General features: G+C 53.6%; 1 protein-coding gene across 13 annotated transcripts in view; it reads left to right on the top strand.

Moving 5' to 3' along the window:
• EMID1 (EMI domain containing 1) overlaps positions 1 to 19,215 on the top strand; it is a 102,426-nt gene that overhangs the window by 53,946 nt on the left and 29,265 nt on the right. For all 13 annotated transcript variants that reach the window (XM_054006230.1, XM_054006231.1, XM_054006229.1 and 10 more), the window contains exons 6-8: positions 8,826 to 8,887; positions 14,271 to 14,415; positions 18,753 to 18,803. In XM_054006230.1, the coding sequence (XP_053862205.1) occupies positions 8,826 to 8,887; positions 14,271 to 14,415; positions 18,753 to 18,803 (258 nt within the window). The remainder of the gene's footprint in view (positions 1 to 8,825; positions 8,888 to 14,270; positions 14,416 to 18,752; positions 18,804 to 19,215) is intronic.

Genomic DNA, 19,215 nt, shown 5'->3' with positions numbered 1-19,215 from the left:
GCTAGCAAGAGATGTTAAGAGTAACAAGAAGCGTTTCTTCAGGTATGTTAGCAACAAGAAGAAAGTCAAGGAAAGTGTACGCCCCTTACTGAATGAGGGAGGCAACCTAGTGACCAAGGATGTGGAAAAAGCTAATGTACTCAATGCTTTTTTTGCCTCTGTCTTCACGAACAAGGTCAGCTCCCAGACTGCTGCACTAGGCAGCACAGTATGGGAAGGAGGTGAGCAGCCCTCTGTGGGGAAAGAAGTGGTTCAGGACTATTTAGAAAAGCTGGACAAGTACAAGTTCAAGGGTCCGCATGTGCTTCCTCTGAGGGTGTTAAAAGAGTTGGTGGATGTGATTGCAGAGCCATTGGCCATTATCTTTGAAAACTCCTGGCGATCAGGGGAGGTCCCGGATGACAGGAAAAAGGCGAATGTAGTGCCCATCTTTAAAAAAGGGAAGAAGGAGGATCCAGGGAACTACAGGCCAGTCGGCCTCATCTCATTCCCTGGAAAAATCAGGGAGCAGGTCCTCAAGGAATCAATTCTGATGCACTTAGAGTAGAGGAAAGTGATCAGGAACAGTCAGCATGGATTCACCAAGGGCAAGTCATGCCTGACTAGCTAATTGCCTTCTATGGTGAGATAACTGGGTCTGTGGATGAGGGGAAAGCAGTGGATATGTTATTCCTTGACTTTAGCAAAGCTTTTGATACGGTCTTCCACAGTATTCTTGCCGGCAAGTTAAAGAAGTGTGGGCTAGGTGAATGGACTATAAGGTGGATAGAAAGCTGGCTAGATTATCGTGCTCAACGGGTAGTGATCAATGGCTTCATATCTAGTTGGTAGCCGGTATCAAGCGGAGTGCCCCAAGGGTTGGTCCTGGGGCCGGTTTTGTTCAATATCTTCATTAATAATGTGGAGGATGGCGTGGATTGCACCCTCAGCAAGTTTGCAGATGACACTAAACTGGGAGGAGTGGTAGATAGGATACAGAGGGACCTAGACAAATTAGAGGATTGAGCCAAAAGAAATCTGATGAGGTTCAACAAGGACAAGTGCAGAGTCCTGCACTTAAGACGGAAGAATCCCATGCACTGCTACAGACTAGGGACCGAATGGCTAGGGAGCAGTTCTGCAGAAAAGGACCTAGGGGTTACAGTGGATGAGAAGCTGGATATGAGTCAACAGTGTGCTCTTGTTGCCAAGAAGGCTAACGGCATTTTGGGCTGTATAAGTAGGGGCATTGCCAGCAGATCGAGGTACGTGATCATTGTCCTCTATTCGGCATTGGTGAGGCTTCATCTGGAGTACTGTGCCCAGTTTTGGGCCCCACACTACAAGAAGGATGTGGAAAAATTGGAAAGAGTCCAGTGGAGGGCAACACAAATTATTAGGGGGCTGGAGCACATGACTTATGAGGAGAGGCTGAGGGAACTGGGATTGTTTAGTCTGCAGAAGAGAAGAATGAGGGGGGATTTGATATCAGCCTTCAACTACCTGAAAGGGGGTTCCATAGAAGATGGATCTAGACTGTTCTCAGTGGTGGCAGATGACAGAACAAGGAGCAATGGTCTCAAATTGCAGTGGGGGAGGTCTAGGTTGGATATTAGGAAACACTATTTCACTAGGAGGGTGGTGAAGCACTGGAATGGGATACCTAGGGTGGTGGTGGAATCTCCTTCCTTAGAGGTTTTTGAGGCCCGGCTTGACAAAGCCCTGGCTGGGATGATTTAGTTGGGGTTGGTCCTGCTTTGAGCAGGGGATTGGACTAGATGACCTTGTGAGGTATCTTCCAACCCTAATATTCTATGATTCTATGATTCTAAGTTTAGTATAGCGTTAATAGCTATAGCGTTAATAGTCTCGATGCCATGGTTGTAATAATTTTATTTTAAATTAGGGAAAAGACTTGTATACAGGGGCCCCACAAAATCTAATAGCCCCAGGCCCACAGGAGAGTTGATCTGGCCCTGGGCACTAGGGAAGATGTAGGCACTGAACTCCCCTTGAGTTCAATGGAAGTTAGGATCTGGACCTAGGTTCCTATACGTCCCTGGAGTGGGTGCACGGTATCACCTGTGGGAAGGGCCAGCTGGTTACACGTCCCAGCTACACATTTATCCAGCAATCCTGCTCTTTCCTGAGGCAGTGAGAGTGCAGGTGTATGGCTCTGCGCATTCCCCTTTCACCTCTGCCCCAGCCCTCCTTCCCCTGCTTTGCACAGTCTTCTTGGTGGGCTGGTTGAAGCGGAGGGATATTCCCTGTGATGAGTGATGTTCCAATCCAATCCCGGGCCACTGACGCATGCCCTCGTGCTTTGGACACTCCGGAAGAAACGGTCTCCATGGCTCTGGAGCGTGTGACCCTGCAGTAAGCAGGAGATGACAGCAGGCACTGAAAGGAATTTCATTTCCCTTTCTACCTTGGTACCTGCTTTAGTGTTTGCCTAAGGTGTGGGCCTGGAGATTGAATGAACCCTTGGCCTCCTAATCCTATGGAGAGCTTTGCTGATTCAAGTCATTGAGATCAGGAATGCTGACTGGTGAGGAGAGCCATTTCTCCTGGTCCTGAATTACCCATGAGCCCATCATACGTTCCACAACTGGCCTTGTCATGTCGCATGACCTGAAGTGACAAGGGTGCCCCACGAGTGTACTTCCACCTGTGTGTCGCTCACAAGCTCTTTGGGGGGAGCATCAGCTGGAGCCGTCAGTCTTGGCCAGGACATCTGTGTCCCCTGGTGTTTGCTTACTGGGTGAGGGTCATTCCTAGCATCAGGTCTTCGGCCCACATTGGCGTTTTATAACTGGCTTTCCACAAACGTTCCACAATATTTGCTCTTTCGGCAAACACTGCTGCTGGAAAATGACACCTCCCCTTATACCCCGAAATCCCACAGACTGGAAAAACCCCAAATACTAAATAAATCCAAGCCAAAACCTCACCCCCAGCAGAGTGCTGCGCCTACGAAGGAGGCCAGGCTGCTCGGGATTGTTGTTTTGTTTCGATTTGATGTGAAGTCTGCTCAGATACGATATGCTGGGGGGCAGGATAGCAATGTGAGGTAGACAGAGGGGCATGCCTGGTGGCAGAAAGAAAGGAACTGCTGGTTTTTTCTATTCCCAAGAGCAACCGGATGCTTTCAGCCAATGACATATTTATACATTGTCTCTGTAACAGTCTGCACTGAGCTGAACACAAAATGGCCACCTGTCCCTGCCGCAGGTTGTGGCGGGAGGGGAAGATCTCCTCTATTAAAGGTGCAGTACGCAGACTGTTCAGAGCACGTCAACACACAGGGGGACAGCTTGTCTGCCCAGCTCTTGCTCCTGGGCTGAGGTTCGAGCCAGTGGTGAAATCCTGGTCGCCCTGAAGTCTATAGGAGTTTTACCACCAACTGCAGTGGGGCTGGGGCCAGGTTATTTCCTTCTGCTTTGCTCCTTTGTCCTTCAGTTCGAGGCATGTTTGGGATCTCAGCAGGGCATAAGGTGTGAGAGTCTGGCTTTTCCTGGGACTGTCTTCAGCAGAGGGGTGGGGCTTGCTGTGCCTGCCCCCCACCAAGGGGCTAATAGGATTGGTTCTGCAGTGTCAGATGCTAACCCCATTGTGTGGGAACAGCCCTGTCTGTGAGCATGGATGATTTGCTATTGGCTGTGTGCTCACTCTGCATGCCGAGGATGGATACCCAGCGCCCTTTGTAGAGGAGCTGCCAGGTGGTTGTTCAAGGCACCTTTTGCTCTGCCCCAAAGAAGACTCAGGCCCACCATTTCCCATATCCCACGGCCGGGCAGGGAGATAGCACCGCTGCATGTAACCGTTTGGCTCTCTTCCCACAACCCTCCCTATGCAACAGAACAGGAACCAACCCCACGTGCATTGCCTCCTTCCCAAGCCAGCTGCCAACACTGCCCTTTGGCCAGGGAGTGTCAGGGGACTGCATCCCTGCCTTCCGAGCATGTCAGGGGCAGGAATTCCAGCTACCCGGCACGGCTGGGGCTGCTTTGGGGAGGGAGGTGGCCATGGGAGTGCAGGAAGGAGAAGTGTCTGTGGACAGGACAGCAGTGCCAAGCATCCTTCCTCCTCATCATCTCTGGGGTTTACATGGCTTTTTAAACTTGGCCTTGTCTTCTCTCCAGACTCAGCTGCCTGGCATGGCTTGTTGAGTCCAGCTGTTGAAGGTTGGGGGCGGAGGTACCTCGCTTCCCACATGTTCTCCTTTTGTTCTAGCTTCTGTCTGGCATCTGCTGGGACTTTCTCCAGCCTTGTGCTTTCAGAGCATACACCCAGGGGAGTGGCAAGGGCGGGCTGGCGGGGGCGTGTCCGGAGTAGGGGGACTCAGCTCTCACAAAGGGTACATTCCTCCAGGCATGGGCGGCACGTGTGCTAGCCACACAGCCCCGCCCCTTTTGCCCAAGGCCCCACCCCTACCTGAACGCCCCTTCCCTCCCTCCCCCCGCCCCGGCCAGAGGACCCCAGTCAAACCTCTTTCCTCACATTCCCCAGTGCCCTGAGTGACACCCAGGGGAGGCTGGCAGAAGAGAGGGCGGGCCCTCTCCGTGCTTTCTGCCCTGGGTCACACCAAGGAAGGATGGCGGGAGACAGCTCCAGGATTGGGCCACTGGACCGCCCCAGCGCCAGCCCCAGCGCTGGCCCCAAGTGCCGGGCCACCCCCAGCACCAGCCTGCTGGTCTCCAACCAGCAATGGAGCTGAGCTCCCGCCAGCTTGGGCACCAGCATGGCCAAGGCCAAGGTTTGGCTTAGGGTTATACCTGTTATACCCGCCGCCCATGCCGCCAGGTGATCAACGACCAACCACATCCTTCCAGTCCAGTTCAACATTAGCAACTGGTCTTCATGGAGACCCCCTGGAACATGAAGAGGGGACGTTGGAGGGGATCCTCGGAACTTAGCCCCTGGGTTCTCTGTGAAACCCCTTGGACGTTCAGGTTCAGCCACCTGCCATCATTCCCAGGGTAATACAGGGTGCTCATTCTCTCTCCATGTACTTGGCCTCCAATGGAGAGGGCCCACTGGGGGAGGAGGTGGTTTCTGGGACCACGAAAGGTCAGCCTCTGGGACCTACCGGCTTGTTCCACCCAGGCCACCAAATGACAGCAATGTTCATAAGAACATAAGAAGGACCATGTCCAACCAATGGTCCATCCAGCCCAGTGTCCTGTCCTCTGACAGTGGCCAATGCCAGGTGCTTCAGAGAGAATGAATAGAACAGGGCCATTATCTAGTGAGCCATCCCCTGGCTTCTGGGAGTCAGAGGCCTAGGGACACCCAGAGCATGGAGTTGCACCCTGACCATCTGGGCTAATAGCTACTGACGGATCTATCCTACGTGAACTTATTGAATTATTTACTGAACCCAGTTACAGTTTTGCCCTTCATAACACCCCCGGCAGCGAGCTCCACGGGCTGGCTGTGCGCTGTGTGCAGAAGTCCTTCCCAGTGTTTGTTTTACAAAGAGGGGAGGAAAGGGAGGAAGAACAAGAGAGCTGTGCTCCCCCATCCCATTCCATCTGCCCCCCACATTTGCTTCTCGCTGCAAGATCCCTCAGCTCCAAGACTCAGCAGGCTGCAGACTAAAGGGCCTGATCCTGGTTACTCAGCCCCTGGTGCAGCCATTTGCACCAGTGGTCCACTCACCCCACATCGGAACAGGAGCACTGTAAACCCACTTGGCACTGAGCGACCACACATGATGCCGGGCAGAGGAGAATCTGCCCCCCCGCCCCCACACGCTGGAGAAGAAGATTCCTCCAGGGCAAGGCTGGGCAAGCCCCAGAAATGGGACATGAAACCTGGAGGGGCCAGTCCTGCCCTGGATGGACTGGTTGGGTCGTTAATGTCTGGGACTGTGGGTGGCTATGGCCTTGGGGACCTCTCCAGCTGACTCAAGGGGCAGTGTCCATGGGATCCGCACAGAGCCCTTATCTACTCTCAGCTGGGAAGAGCGTCTTGAGCCTTAGAGACTCGGGCTGAGGAGAAATTGCAGACGAGGACATTCCTAGGACTCAGACCATCCCCTGATGAGCAAGCGGGGAAGAGCTCTTGAAATGGCAGATGCAAAAAAAAGAGATGCTGCCCCTTTAAAAGTCAGAGCCAGGCAATGAGTAACCATGGAGACAGCTTTGACTCTTGACAGTGAGGACTGCAGGCTCTTTGTTGGGACTGGTAGCAATTAACCGCAATTACTGCTGCAAAACTCCTGGTTCCCTTTGACACTGGGAAATGAGAATGAGCGTTTCCTCAGGGGGAGAGGGCCAAGAGCTCTTCTCTTTATGCCACTTGCACACTCAGGAGCAAGGCTCTCCCACCTTGGCAGATGTTGCTGGTGAAGTTAAGGGGCGTCTGAACTTTCTTCAGGTCTCATCGCTACAGAACCAGGAGCAAAACTAGTTGAAGAGACAGGCCAGATTCATTCCAGGGATGTGGCCGATTAGATTAGATCAGAGTAGATAAAATGCCATTTCACCTCCTGCTGAAATGCAGCTGCCTCTGGGCTACAGCACTCCACCTGTTATAACCCCTCACAATAGTTCAGGGCAGGCAGGAAGTGAAAAAGAATATTGTATGCAACTGAAAACTTCCAAGGGAGTTTCAGGGATGCAGAGTGGAATTGTCCACTCTGGAATCTGGCCAGGATGCCACAGCTAATCCCCCACCTCGGATGAAAAATGCTGGGGGTGGGGTAAGTAATTGCAAGTGCATCAGGATCTCACCCGTGTCTCTCCCAAAATGTGACGTCACTCCCGGAAGAATGACAATGAAATGGTCAGTGTTTGATAGCATCTGGTGCGCCAGGAGCTGGTATCGCCGCCTGAGAGCTTGATGTAGAGCGTAAGGCGAGGTGAGGAAGAGGAAGATCTCTGGTCCCTCCTCCTGCTGCGTCTTGGGAGGGAAGCCTGGCTTTGTTAATGGGTGCTGTGTCTTCCCAATGCATCTGCCCTACTGCCATCCCCACGATGGCTGTCTGCTCCACATAGGGTGACCAGATGTCCCGATTTTATAGGGACAGTCCCTATTTTGGGCTCTTTTTCTTATATAGGCTCCTATTACCCCCCACCCTATCCAGATTTTTCACACTTGCTGTCTGGTCACCCTGGCTCCACATTGCAAATGCCTCTTGAAGTAGAAACTCTCCTTCAGGTCAGAGGCGAGATGTGGGGGGAGGCATGTCCCCCCCCCAATTTCTGCCAGGGTCGGACTTGGGCTGAGCACAGCTGAAGGGGACATGCCTGGGAAAGGCACCTAGCACTCCCGCTGAGCCCGCTAGGAGGCGCCCAGAGCAGGGAAGAGAGCCAGGCATGGCAGTGCAGCTCTGCCAAAGGGGGCATGGGGAAGCCCTCTGAGTCCTGTCCTTTCCTCGCCCACAGCCACAGTTCCCTGCTCAGCAGTAGGTATCCGGAGCCCGCTCCAGTCGGCGCTGCACCTGCAGCGGGCAGGCACTGGGAGATCTATGTGGGGAGGAGCTGGGAGGGGGGTGGGGGCAAGGAAGTGCTGGCTTGGAGCAGGTGTGGGAGGCACAGGGGGGAGTGGGAAAGGGGCCAGAGGCAACATGAGGGGTGGTCACATACCCCCCAACCTTTAAATTGTGCCCCCCCATCAAGAGTGACAGGTCATTTCTGCTTCTTCTCACACCTCAGCTGGTCGGGAACAGCAGTGGTCGGTCAGGAAGGTCAGTTAAGCACCCACAAGCTCAGATGCTTTCCAAGTCTCCGGGTTTGGAATATTGTGCAATTAAGGATTCACATGAGTGCGAGCGAGCACCGGTGTGATCCCACATAAGTCAGTTGGTCAGTCTATTGTCATACTCTCTAGCTATCATATTTATAAGGTGCCTGAGCACTTTCCGATCCCGGTGGCATCCAGGGGAAATAAAAAGGTGTGCGTGGGAAATGATCTGACCACTTCGAGGCTTGAAGAAAGGCCTGTTTCAGGTCTGGCTGTGAAGGCCCAGGGGTTGGTAGTTATCTGCCCAGCCCTGGTCCAGAACCAGCTTTAGATCATAATGTCTCTATTGCTCGCCATTTCCGTGAAATCGCGTAAAGGACCATTCCCAAGGCCCTGCTGCGTGACCCTTGTAAACCCTTCTAACCTGGGCTCAAGTCCCCAAGACCAAGAGCCTGAGGCCTTTCCCACACTGGCAGTTTGCTCCAAGGAAGCCACTGGGGTAGCTGTGCAGATGCAGATCGAGGCTGAGCTGTGTGCCCCAATGGCTGGAACTGGGGCAGGCCCCGAGGGTAGACATCATCTCTGCTGCAGGAGTGCTGGGCTGGCACCTGTCTGACACCACAGTAGGGTTCTTCCTCTTCAGGGTGATTCCCAGGGAACGAGTCCTGCCTGGAAGCGAGTCCTGGTCTCCCCTCAGCAGGTGGGGGGTCTCCTGGGATCAGGGTTAGGACCCCCTGTGGGAGCAGAATGGGGATGACAAAGAGTGGCTGGGCCTGACTTGTTTGGTGCTTCCCTGTCCTGGAGCCAGGGTATGGGTCCCAGCTGACACAACCAGGATTGAACTGGGACCTCCAGAGCGAAAAGCATGAGCTGCTGAAGCTCTGTGAGTGGGGCTGTAGCAGACTCCTGGCCTCTGCAGACTGGGCACAGAGTGGACCTAGCACACGTGTGCCAGTGGGTTACGCCAGCACCTGGCATGCAGCCTACAGCTGGGCTGCCCAGGGAACGTTTGGCGCAGAATGTTATGCGCCCACATCCATACTCACTGCCCCCCACTCTTCCCCTCCTCTTTATTTCCTCCCCTCTCCACCCCTCCATCCTGGGCTCAGATTTCTCCCCAGTCCCTTTACTCTCTGTTCTTTCGGTTGATTTCCCAGGGTGTTTGAATTGCAGCAAAGTGGTAGAACTGACGGCGCGTCTCAACAGCCTGGAAGCCAAGGTCAGTGTCTACGTGGCAGGGGTTGGAGGTGGGATGTGGGTAAAGGATCAAGGAGCACAGGGTATGGTACGAGAACCAGCGTGACCTTCTTGCCTCAGAACTTTGCATCTCACGGATGTTGGGATCAATGGTGAGTCTGACGTTTACCCCTGGATCCCAGTGAAATCTCATGGAAATGTAGAAAGAGGTCAGCTAGTCCAGCCCCCGATATTCTGTGTCACACTCGGAGCGGGGCTGCCAGCTTGTTCATTTTAAACAATTGTCTTTCTTTTTTCATCAACATTTTGTGCTGTCATTTCTTTAAGTATTTTTGTTTATTATTCTTCATTTCCCCCTTCTTTTCTTTTTGCCTTGTTCCTACTGGAGAGGTTCTTCTTTCTTTTTCTGCCCAGAAATGCAATTCCTGGGCACCTCCTTTGTCCTGCAATTCCTGTTTTACCCTTTGAAATGAAAAGAACTTCAACATTTCAAAATGTTGGGGCAAAATTGCATTTGTTTTGTTTTTAGCCAGCTGTGCCAGCCCCAGGAGCAGACAGCTTTCTCTCTGTGGTACTGACACAACTCCCATTACAGGGAGCACCTCAGTGTATTTATCCTCATGACCTCCAAGGAGGCAGGGCAGCGCTATTATTCCCATTTTTACAGAGAAGCTAAGTGACTTGCCCAAGGTCACACATGAAGTCTGTGGCAGAGGGGGAATTGTACCTGGGTTGCCTGAGTCCTGGACTTAGCCACTGGACCACCCAGCCTTTCTCATGCACCGTATGGAGGAGGAGGACAGTCCCCAACAGATAATCCATCTCCCTCCCACAGGAATTGCAATTCCAAAGCACTCGAGAAGTTGTCTAGGACAAGGCAGAGCACAGCCAGGGTGTGGCATGGCTGTTCAGAGGCTGAGTGCTTTCTGAACCAGGTGGGATTTTAACGGTTGACGTTTCAGGTTGCTGTAAGCATTTAGGGGAGGGACAGATGGTCTTGTGGTTATTAAACCATGGGACACCAAACAGAACTCCTGGGTTCTGTTCACAGCTCTGCCACTCAGGCACATGTGGGCGAGTTACCTGTGCCAATGCTGTGAAGCCCCAACACCTCAGACACACACAACTAACCGGCCCTGCAGACCAGACTGTAGGGGACTGGCCTGGCAATGGAGGGGATGAGAATGGATCTGGTGCCTGGTGATATGAATGGTCTCCAGTTGGGGTGACACCAGGCCATAGGGTGTGTTCCCTAGGAGATGACATTCCGTGGGATGGACTGTCTGAGGGCTCCAGAAGTGTCACTAAGACTAGTTGGCTTGTGGCCCTGAGGAATGTGCTGGTGAGGTTCTGTTGTGATCCTATCACCCATCAGGGCTCAATGTCATAGGGAGGCCAGTGTATTAATGATCTGGAGGATGGTGTGGATTAAACCCTCAGCAAGTTTGCAGATGACACTAAACTGGGAGGAGTGGTAGATACGCTCGAAGGTAGGGATAGATACAGAGGGACCTAGACAAATTAGAGGATTGGGCCAAAAGAAATCTGAAGAGGTTCAACAAGGACAAGTGCAGAGTCCTGCACTTAGGACGGAAGAATCCCATGCATGCTACAGACTAGGAACTGAGTGGCTAGGCAGCAGTTCTGCGGAAAAGGAGCTAGGGGTTACAGTGGACGAGAAGCTGGATATGAGTCAACAGTGTGCCCTTGTTGCCAAGAAGGCTAACGGCATATTGCGCTGTATAAGTAGGGCCATTGCCAGCAGATAGAGGGACATGATCATTCCCCTCTATTCGACATTGGTGAGGCTTCATCTGGAGTACTGTGTCCAGTTTTGGGCCCCACACTACAAGAAGGATGTGGAAAAATTGGAAAGAGTCCAGTGGAGGGCAACAGAAATGATTAGGGGGCTGGAGCACATGACTTATGAGGAGAGGCTGAGGGAACTGGGCTTATTTAGTCTGCAGAAGAGAAGAATGAGGGGGGATTTGATAGCTGCTTTCAACTACCTGAAAGGGGGTTCCAAAGAGGATGGAGCTCGGTTGTTCTCTGTGGTACCAGATGACAGAACAAGGAGCAATGGTCTCAAGTTGCAGTGGGAGAGGTCTAGGTTGGATATTAGGAAACACTATTTCACTAGAAGGGTGGTGAAGCACTGGAATGGGATACCTAGGGAGGTGGTGGAATCTCCTTCCTTAGAGGTTTTTAAGGCCCGGCTTGACAAAGCCCTGGATGGGATGATTTAGTTGGGGTTGGTCCTGCTTTGAGCAGGGGGTTGGACTAGAGGAACTCCTGAGGTCCCTTCCAACCCTGAGATTCTATGATTCTATGATTAGGGGTTTGGGCTACCAGGTTAACCCTCTGTGTGCTTTAACCTTTGCTCTGCTTTAGACCTGGTGTCAGAAATAGCCCCAGGGACTCAGAGGCAACCCAAGGTCTCCCCCTCCAGGCTCTCCCAGAGATTAGTGCTGCAGGTGCGCCAGGCCATGGAAGTTGGGCACCTACCGCCTAAAGGCGCAAGTCACTATGTCCTAGAAAGAGTCCCCATGGCTCTGACCAGGACTTTGGCACAAGGAAGGAACAATCAGTTTCACACATACAGAATGGGAAGAGACTGTCTAGGAAGGAGTATGGCAGAAAGGGATCTAGGAGTTATAGTGGACCACAAGCTAAATATGAGTCAACAGTGTGATGCTGTTGCAAAAAAAGCAAACATGATTCTGGGATGCATTAACAGGTGTGTTGTGAGCAAGACACGAGAAGTCATTCTTCCGGTCTACTCTGCTCTGGTTAGGCCTCAACTGGAGTATTGTGTTCAGTTCTGGGCACCGCATTTCAAGAAAGATGTGGAGAAATTGGAGAGGGTCCAGAGAAGACCAACAAGAATGATTAAAGGTCTTGAGAACATGACCTATGAAGGAAGGCTGAAAGAACTGGGTTTGTTTAGTTTGGAAAAGAGAAGACTGAGAGGGGACATGATAGCAGTTTTCAGGTATCTAAAAGGGTGTCATAAGGAGGAGGGAGAGAACTTGTTCACCTTAGCCTCTAAGGATAGAACCAGAAACAATGGGTTTAAACTGCAGCAAGGGAGGTTTAGGTTGGACATTAGGAAAAAGTTCCTAACTGTCAGGGTGGTTAAACACTGGAACAAATTGCCTAGGGAGGTTGTGGAATCTCCATCTCTGGAGATATTTAAGAGTAGGTTAGATAAATGTCTATCAGGGATGGTCTAGACAGTATTTGATCCTGCCATGAGGGCAGGGGACTGGACTCGATGACCTCTCGAGGTCCCTTCCAGTCCTAGAATCTATGAATCTATGAAACAAGGAAATAGAAACTGTTCCCAAGAACCCAGCCCAGGTTTTCCATACGACCCTTTGCACACCAGGGACTTGTCTCCATGCAGAGTAGCAGGGATGTAAGGTGCAGGAGACTGTGTGGACACTCTGACCTGGAAAAAGAAGAACAGGAGTCCTTGTGGCACCTTAGAGACTAACACATTTATTAGAGCATAAGCTTTCGTGGTTAGTCTCTAAGGTGCCACAAGGACTCCTGTTCTTCTTTTTGCAGATACAGACTAACACGGCTGCTACTCTGAACTCTGACCTGGGTTAACCCTGCTTCTCGAGTGCAGTTATTCCATGAATAACTGCAGCAGCACAGCCCATGCATGCACTGTCCAGCTAGGTGTGTCTGAGCACTGCAGCCTTGCAGAGGCAACAGGACCATATGCCCTGTCCGTACAATGGAGAACGGTGCTGTGTCCCCCAGACCCTGTCCACAGGTGCTGGGACAAGCTCACGAATGGGACCAGAGCAGGCAGTTATGGGTAGGGCCCTTCCAAATTCATGGCCATGAAAAATGCATCGCGGACTGTGAAATCTGGTTTTTTGTGTGCTTTTACCCTATACTCTACCGATTTCACGGGGGAGACCAGCGTTTCTCAAACTGGGGGTCCTGACCCAAAAGGGAGTTGCGGGGGGAGGAGGGCGCAAGGTTATTTTAGTGGGGAATCATGGTATTGCCACCCTTACTTCTGTATTGTCTTCAGGGCTGGGCGCCCAGAGTGGCAGCTGCTGACTGAGGGCCCAGCTCTGAAGGCAGCAGCGCAGAAGTAAGGGTGGCAATACCATACCATGCCAGCCTTACTTCTGCGCTGCTGCTGGCGGCGGCTCTGCCTTCAGAGCTGGGCTCCCGGCCAGCAGGCGCCGCTCTCCAGCTGCCCAGCTGAGCTCTGAAGGCAGCACCACCGCCTTCAGCAATAAGGGTAGCAGTACCACACCCCCCCTACAACAACCTTACGAAACCCCCCCAGCTCCTTTTTGGGTCAGGACCCCTACAATTACAACAACATGAAATTTCAGATTCAAATAGCTGAAATCATAACATTTATTATTTTTAAGATCCTATAACCATGAAATTGACCAAAATGGATCGTGAATATGGTAGGGCCGTAGTCATGGGATAGAACAGAGGGAATGGTGGGCTTTGACCCCTAATGCCCACAGTTCCCTGAGAGGTACCTGGGTATCTCACAATACACAGCAACAGTTTTCTACAAGGCAGCGTGCCTGAAGGTGGCTTGGAGGATGCCAGGATGCAACATGCTTTTGCCAAATCAGCATGAAGCACCACCCCGAACAGCTGAGTGCGAGCGAATCCTGCTGAACAGTTGGTGGCATTAAGCCGACAGAACTTTTACGGGTTCACATTTCCAGTGTAGACAAGGCCTTAGGAAGTGGTTTAAGCTAAATCAACATAAGCTGCTTTTAAACTGAACTAGGGGTGTCCACACAAGAGCTAACTGAACCAGTTTAATTCAGCTGATGCAAGTTTGTGCAGAGACAAGGGCTACCAAGTCAGAACACCAAGGTCCTCAAGCCCCATTCCGTGCATTCAGCAACAGGGCTGCCCAGAGGATTCAGGGGCTCTGGGGCAAAGCAATTTTGGGGGCCTCTTCCATTAAAAAAAAGTTGCAATACCATAGAATACTATATTCTTGTGGGGGCCCCTGTGGGGCCTGGGGCAAATTGCCCCACTTGCCCCCCCCCACCCCCCCGGGCGGCCCTGTTCAGCAAAGCTTCAAGTTCCTCCCCTCAACCCCAAAGCTCTGAATGTCCAGATCAATGCCGAGCTTCCTCCATAGAAGTGCAACCCCAGACCCTTGGGTGGGACATCAGGGGAGATTGAATCTGTGACTTCTGGATCGTAAACCATGAGCCTCTGCTGAAAGGTTCTGCTGAGAGCCAATGCTGCAGCAGGCTCACCAACCTCGGAAGGGCGTGCTGAGTGGCTGTGGGTGACAGCCGTAAGTGCAGAACCGTAGTGGAGAGAGGAGATAGGCCCCAAGTCTGGCTAGCGCAGTATGTCCGGGCGCACTGCTGGGAACTCTCTCTTGCTCGTAGGTGGCATTGCTGTCAGCGGCAGAGCCTGCAACCTCCCCAGTACCCAACAGACACCTCGTAACCAAGGGGGCTGCCCCCTCGGATTCCTACCAGCTCTGGGGGTCTCCATCCACTCACGGGAGCCCTGGGGATGAAGGTGTGAAAGGTAAGTGAGAGCAGGGGCTGCTAGGGAGGAGCTGAGGCAGCCGGAGGCTGGAGGCTGCAGGCAGGAAGCCATCCTGAGAGCCGGATGTGTGTTTCCTGCCTAGATCAAGATCCTTCCTGCCCCTGCAGAAATCCACATGCCCCAAGTCCCCTCCATGCCTGGCCCTGGAGATGGAACAAGCAGGAGTCCGTTGGCGCTAAGCATGGGGGCTCAGCCTTTCCATCAGTTCAGAGCCCAGTCCTGCCCAATGCACTCAAGCAAAGCTCCCAGTTTGGTCTGAGTGAGGATAGCAGGATGGGCCCTTGACGCTGCAGGAAGTTCTGTGCCCTGGCTCGAGTGGGATTGCAGAGGGTCTCCATTGCCCCAAATCTCAGCCTGATGTCCAGGGCTGCATTAACACATAGGGCTCAAAATCCTAGGCCAGCGTCCTCCTCCTCCTCTGCTTTTCCTCCTCGCTGTGCCAAGGGGGCAGCTTCACCCTCCACCATGGCAGCTGCCACCCTAATCTCGGCCTGATACAGAGGGGACACTGGAGGGTGAGGGGGGTTGGAGAGTGCACCCATCTTGCACTCACCCCACAGTGGCAGGTCCTGTCCCACAAGGCTGGGAGAAGAGTGTTTGCCTAGGGCCCAGTGATGGGTGAATCAGGCTGGGCTGATATCCCCACTCACCTTTCCCTGGGTTCCTCCACTCTGCCCTGTTGTCCTTTTACTTGTAAATTTCTTAAGGCTTAAAATCTCTCCTGAGCCTCCAGACTCTTCAGTTGCAAAGCTCCGTCATCACCCCAAAGCTCTGCCCCAATCCCAGCTTAGGTCAACACATTCCACCTCCCAAACACTCCCTTGGGTTTCAGTTGCACATGGGATTCTTCTTGGCCGTTGCAGTGCGCTATTAAACAGCTGCTGTGTTCCACCCCAGAGGTGGCAGCAATTCAGCAGCGCTGCAGTCACAGAGGTATTCTGCAGTTAAAAAGTTGCTAGAGGCAAAAGCAAAGTAACTATTAAAAGCAATTCTTATTTGCACTTCCAGAAGCGTCAGAGGTCAGGAATCCCATTGTGCCAGGTGCTGTGTGCACATGTGATGAAGAGACAGGGGGCTGGGGAACATGACTCAGGACAGAGATTCTCAACCTTTTTCTTTCTGAGGCCCCCCAAGAAGCTATAAAAACTCCACGGCCCCCTTGTGCCACAAGAACTGATTTTCTGCATATAAAAGCCAGGGCCGATGTTAGGGGGTAGCATGCAGGGCAATTCCCTGGGTCCTCACACCACTGGGGACCCTGCAAAGCTACATTGCTCAGGCTTTGGCTTTAGCCCCAGATGGCAGGGTTCAAGGCCCCAGACTTCACACCTAAGCAGTGGGGCTTTGGCTTTCTACCCTGAGCCCCAGTGAGTCTAACACTGGCCCTGCTTGGAGGACCCCCTGAAACCTGCTTGCGACCCCTCAGGGAGCCCCGGACCCCTGGTGAGAACCACTGACTTACGAGGAGAGGCTGAGGGAACTGGGCTTATTTAGTCTGCAGAAGAGAAGAGTGAGGGGGATTTGATAGCAGCCTTCATTACCTGAACGGGGGTTCCATTGCGGATGGAGCTCGGCTGTTCTCAGTGGTGGCAGATGACAGAACAAGGAGCAATGGTCTCAAGTTGCAGTGGGGGAGGTTTAGGTTGGATATTAGGAACACTATTTCACTAGGAGGGTGGTGAAGCACTGGAATGGGTTACCTAGGGAAGTAGTGGAATCTCCATCCATAGAGGTTTTTAAGGCCCGGCTTGACAAAGCCCTGGCTGGGATGTTGGTGTTGGTCCTGCTTTGAGCAGGGGGTTGGACTAGATGACCGCCTGAGGTTTCTTCCAACCCTAATCTTCATGATTCTATGACAGCCCTTGCCCCAGGTGCCTGCAGTCTGTCATATGAACATGCAGAAAAACGTAGCAACAAGGGAGAATCGAATCCACTCCCGATGTGCAGGGCTATCTCCAGCAGCCTGTCTGACCCAGAGGAGAACTGCCTCCCCCTCACTGGCGTGGGGACATGGGTCTTTGGAGGACAAGGGTAAGGCTTGCTGTCCCACTCCAGCCCAGCCCAAAGGCAGGGGCTCAGAGTGGAGCCTCTGCCATGTCCCAGCCCCCACTGAGCAGGGACTGCACGGGAGTTAAATTGAATACAGCTGAGGACCAGGCTGAGCTGGCTTTGGCTCCAGCTCCGTGCAGAGGGAAGATTTATCAGGAGGGTGGGGTGATAAATGTATAGCTGGGTGGCCCGATTCCCTTCTCGAGCACCCCACCCTTCCCCCCAGGGAACTAAATGTAGCCAGGCTAGGACGGGCTCTTGGGCTGCTCTGTTAATGAGGCAGGGGGAGAAGGGGGCTGCCCAGGTAGTGCCCACTCCAGCTGCCAGACAGTCACTGGAAAGGCTCCCATTAGCTCCGCTGGGGCTGTGCTGTTAATGAGCCCTGGGCTGGAGCTGGTCTGGGAGTCGCTCCGTCACCCCCGGCGGGTGCAGGCTGCCTTGCCATTGCAGTGCTGGGCAGAAGGGTGGTGGTGAGGACCAGGATTCCACTTGGAGGACAGGACCCATCACCTGGCTCGGGAGAGTGTGGCCAGCTGCCGTGCCCTGAGTTAGACCAGCCCTCGGTGACTGGGTGTGGTCAGTCCTAGGCAAGAGCAGAGGGGCTTAGGCCTGCTGCTCCGTCTCGCCCCAGGCGGGCAGGTGAAATGGCAGAGGGAGAGAGCCCACAACCCCACAGGGCTACTGCATGCAACAGGCCCTTAGAGCCCCAGTGAATATTGTCCCGAGATCAGCTGGCAACTGGGCTTTAGAACCGGGCAGTAAATCTGTTGGGCTCCTGGCACCTGGGGCTCCTGCTTCCCCAGTAGGCACCTTCAGAGACCAACTGAATGACTAGAGGAATTTCCCCTGGTCGCCATCGTCACAGTCTGGCTGGGATTCTAACAACAAGCAGATCCTAGCTAAATGAGCCACCAGGACCTACCCAACGTGCCCCTGAGACTGAAGGGATGGGGCAGGTCGGATGGCTTCCCTGCCTCCTGCCACACAGGGCCCGGACTGGCTGGGAGAGAGGCGCTCGTGTGGGATCAAGGAGCAGGGCGGATGCCAACCATATCTCTGGGTGTGGCTCCTGCTTTCCGTGTCTCTCTCCCCTGAAGACCAAGGACAGTCCAAGCACAGGGAGGGCAACCAGAGAGCTGGGGAGACACAAGGGCGAAATGAAACCAAAGCATGCAGCAAATGGGTTAGCAGAGCCCTGTGTAGGGGGACGAGAGGATGGTTATTCCCTGGTGGGGATCAGGGCCCCCTTTAGAAGGAGAGGGGACGTTCACAAGGCCCTGGTGGCTGGGAACTGGGTAAATCATCTGCTCCTTGTAAAGCAAAGTGCTTGGAGAGGAGACCTCCAAGGGCCACCTACGCCGGCACTGCAGACAGCACTGTAGGTGGAATCAGTACAGGTGTGACTCCCTAGCATGAGGCTGGAGGCGCTGTCTTTCCCATGAGCCATACAACCCACACTGTCCAGTTGGAGTCCTGAACGATTCGAGGCCGCTTTCCCCAATGCCTGTGTCCCAGCCATGTCCCAACATGGCCAGTCCCATTCTGCTTCCCTAAACTCAGCTGGACAAGGTATTCTTCATTGCCTGCGGTCACCACGGCCTGAACAGCTGCTGCACTCTGCCCCAGAGGTGGCTGCAATTCAGCACTGGGCAGAGCGATGCCCTTTGTAGCTGCATATCAGTCTCTAAGTCCTGGGGGTCCCACTGCCTGAGCGATGTTCTTGCCATTATCAGAGGAAAGAAAACAACGGCAGAGACCCGATTGCCCTTTGCTCCCCACGGCGCCGGTCTAAGGAAACCCATGTTCTTTCCTCTGACCCCTATTTGCATTGTTTGTATTGCAGCAGTGCCCAGGTTGGCACTCCGGTCGTTGAGCAGAACCCCCAGTGCCACTTGCTGTCTAAACATAACACTGAAAGATGGCCCCACCCCCAAGAGCTTGAAGTCCAAGTAGAGCGCCCCTGGTGGTGGATCCCAGCAGAGCAGGGCTGAGGCCTGTGGCTGTGGGGGGCGGAGAGGAGCGGGGCTGTGGATGGATGGACTCTTGCTTGTGCTGGATAGTCGGGGGTGTTGCTCTCCAGGGCTGGCCTGGCCTGGCCTGGCCTGGCCCCAGCTGGCTCAGAAGTAAAGTGGCTTCCCAGTGCCAGGTAACACCACTGGCACAGGAGAAGGGTGTGGCCGGGTGAGCTGACTCTGCCAGGCTGAAGGCAGAAGAGACCACTGGCTCCAGGGAGCAGATTGATGCCCCGTTCTCTCCTTCTTTCCCAGGGAACCCAGGAGTGGGAGAGACGCTGCGGGGTGCCCTTCCCGGACGGGATGGTATGTAGCATTTTCTTTCTAAGGCACAAGGGAGTTCCCAGCCCAAGAGCCCTGTGAAATAGCTGGGTCTAGGAGCAAGCCACAGGGGCAGAGACCAGAAAGGCTAATGGGAGAGGCTCAGGGATGCCCGGGGGGGTGCAGTTGGGAGGGAAAGAGATGGGGGCAGAGGAGGAAGTGGGAAGCAATGGAAGGGAAGAAGGGCAAGTCTGCAGGCTCTGCCCCTGCCTGACAGGGCTCCCCTCTGCTTCTCCTCCCTTTCCCCTGATCCCTCGGAAGGACACAGAAGCCAGTGCTGAACTATTGCTTAACTCACCAGCTCCTTCAAGAGTGAAGTGCTTGGCACCAGCGCAGGCCGGGGGGTGCGGGCTGACCCCAGTGCAGGCTGGTGGAGTGCGGGCGGGGTGTGGGCCGG

This window comes from Malaclemys terrapin, chromosome 16 (assembly GCF_027887155.1).
Source record: "Malaclemys terrapin pileata isolate rMalTer1 chromosome 16, rMalTer1.hap1, whole genome shotgun sequence".
NCBI lineage: Eukaryota > Metazoa > Chordata > Testudines > Emydidae > Malaclemys > Malaclemys terrapin.
The sequence above is the reverse complement of the archived record's forward strand: the minus strand, read 5'-3'. Positions and strand labels throughout refer to the sequence as shown.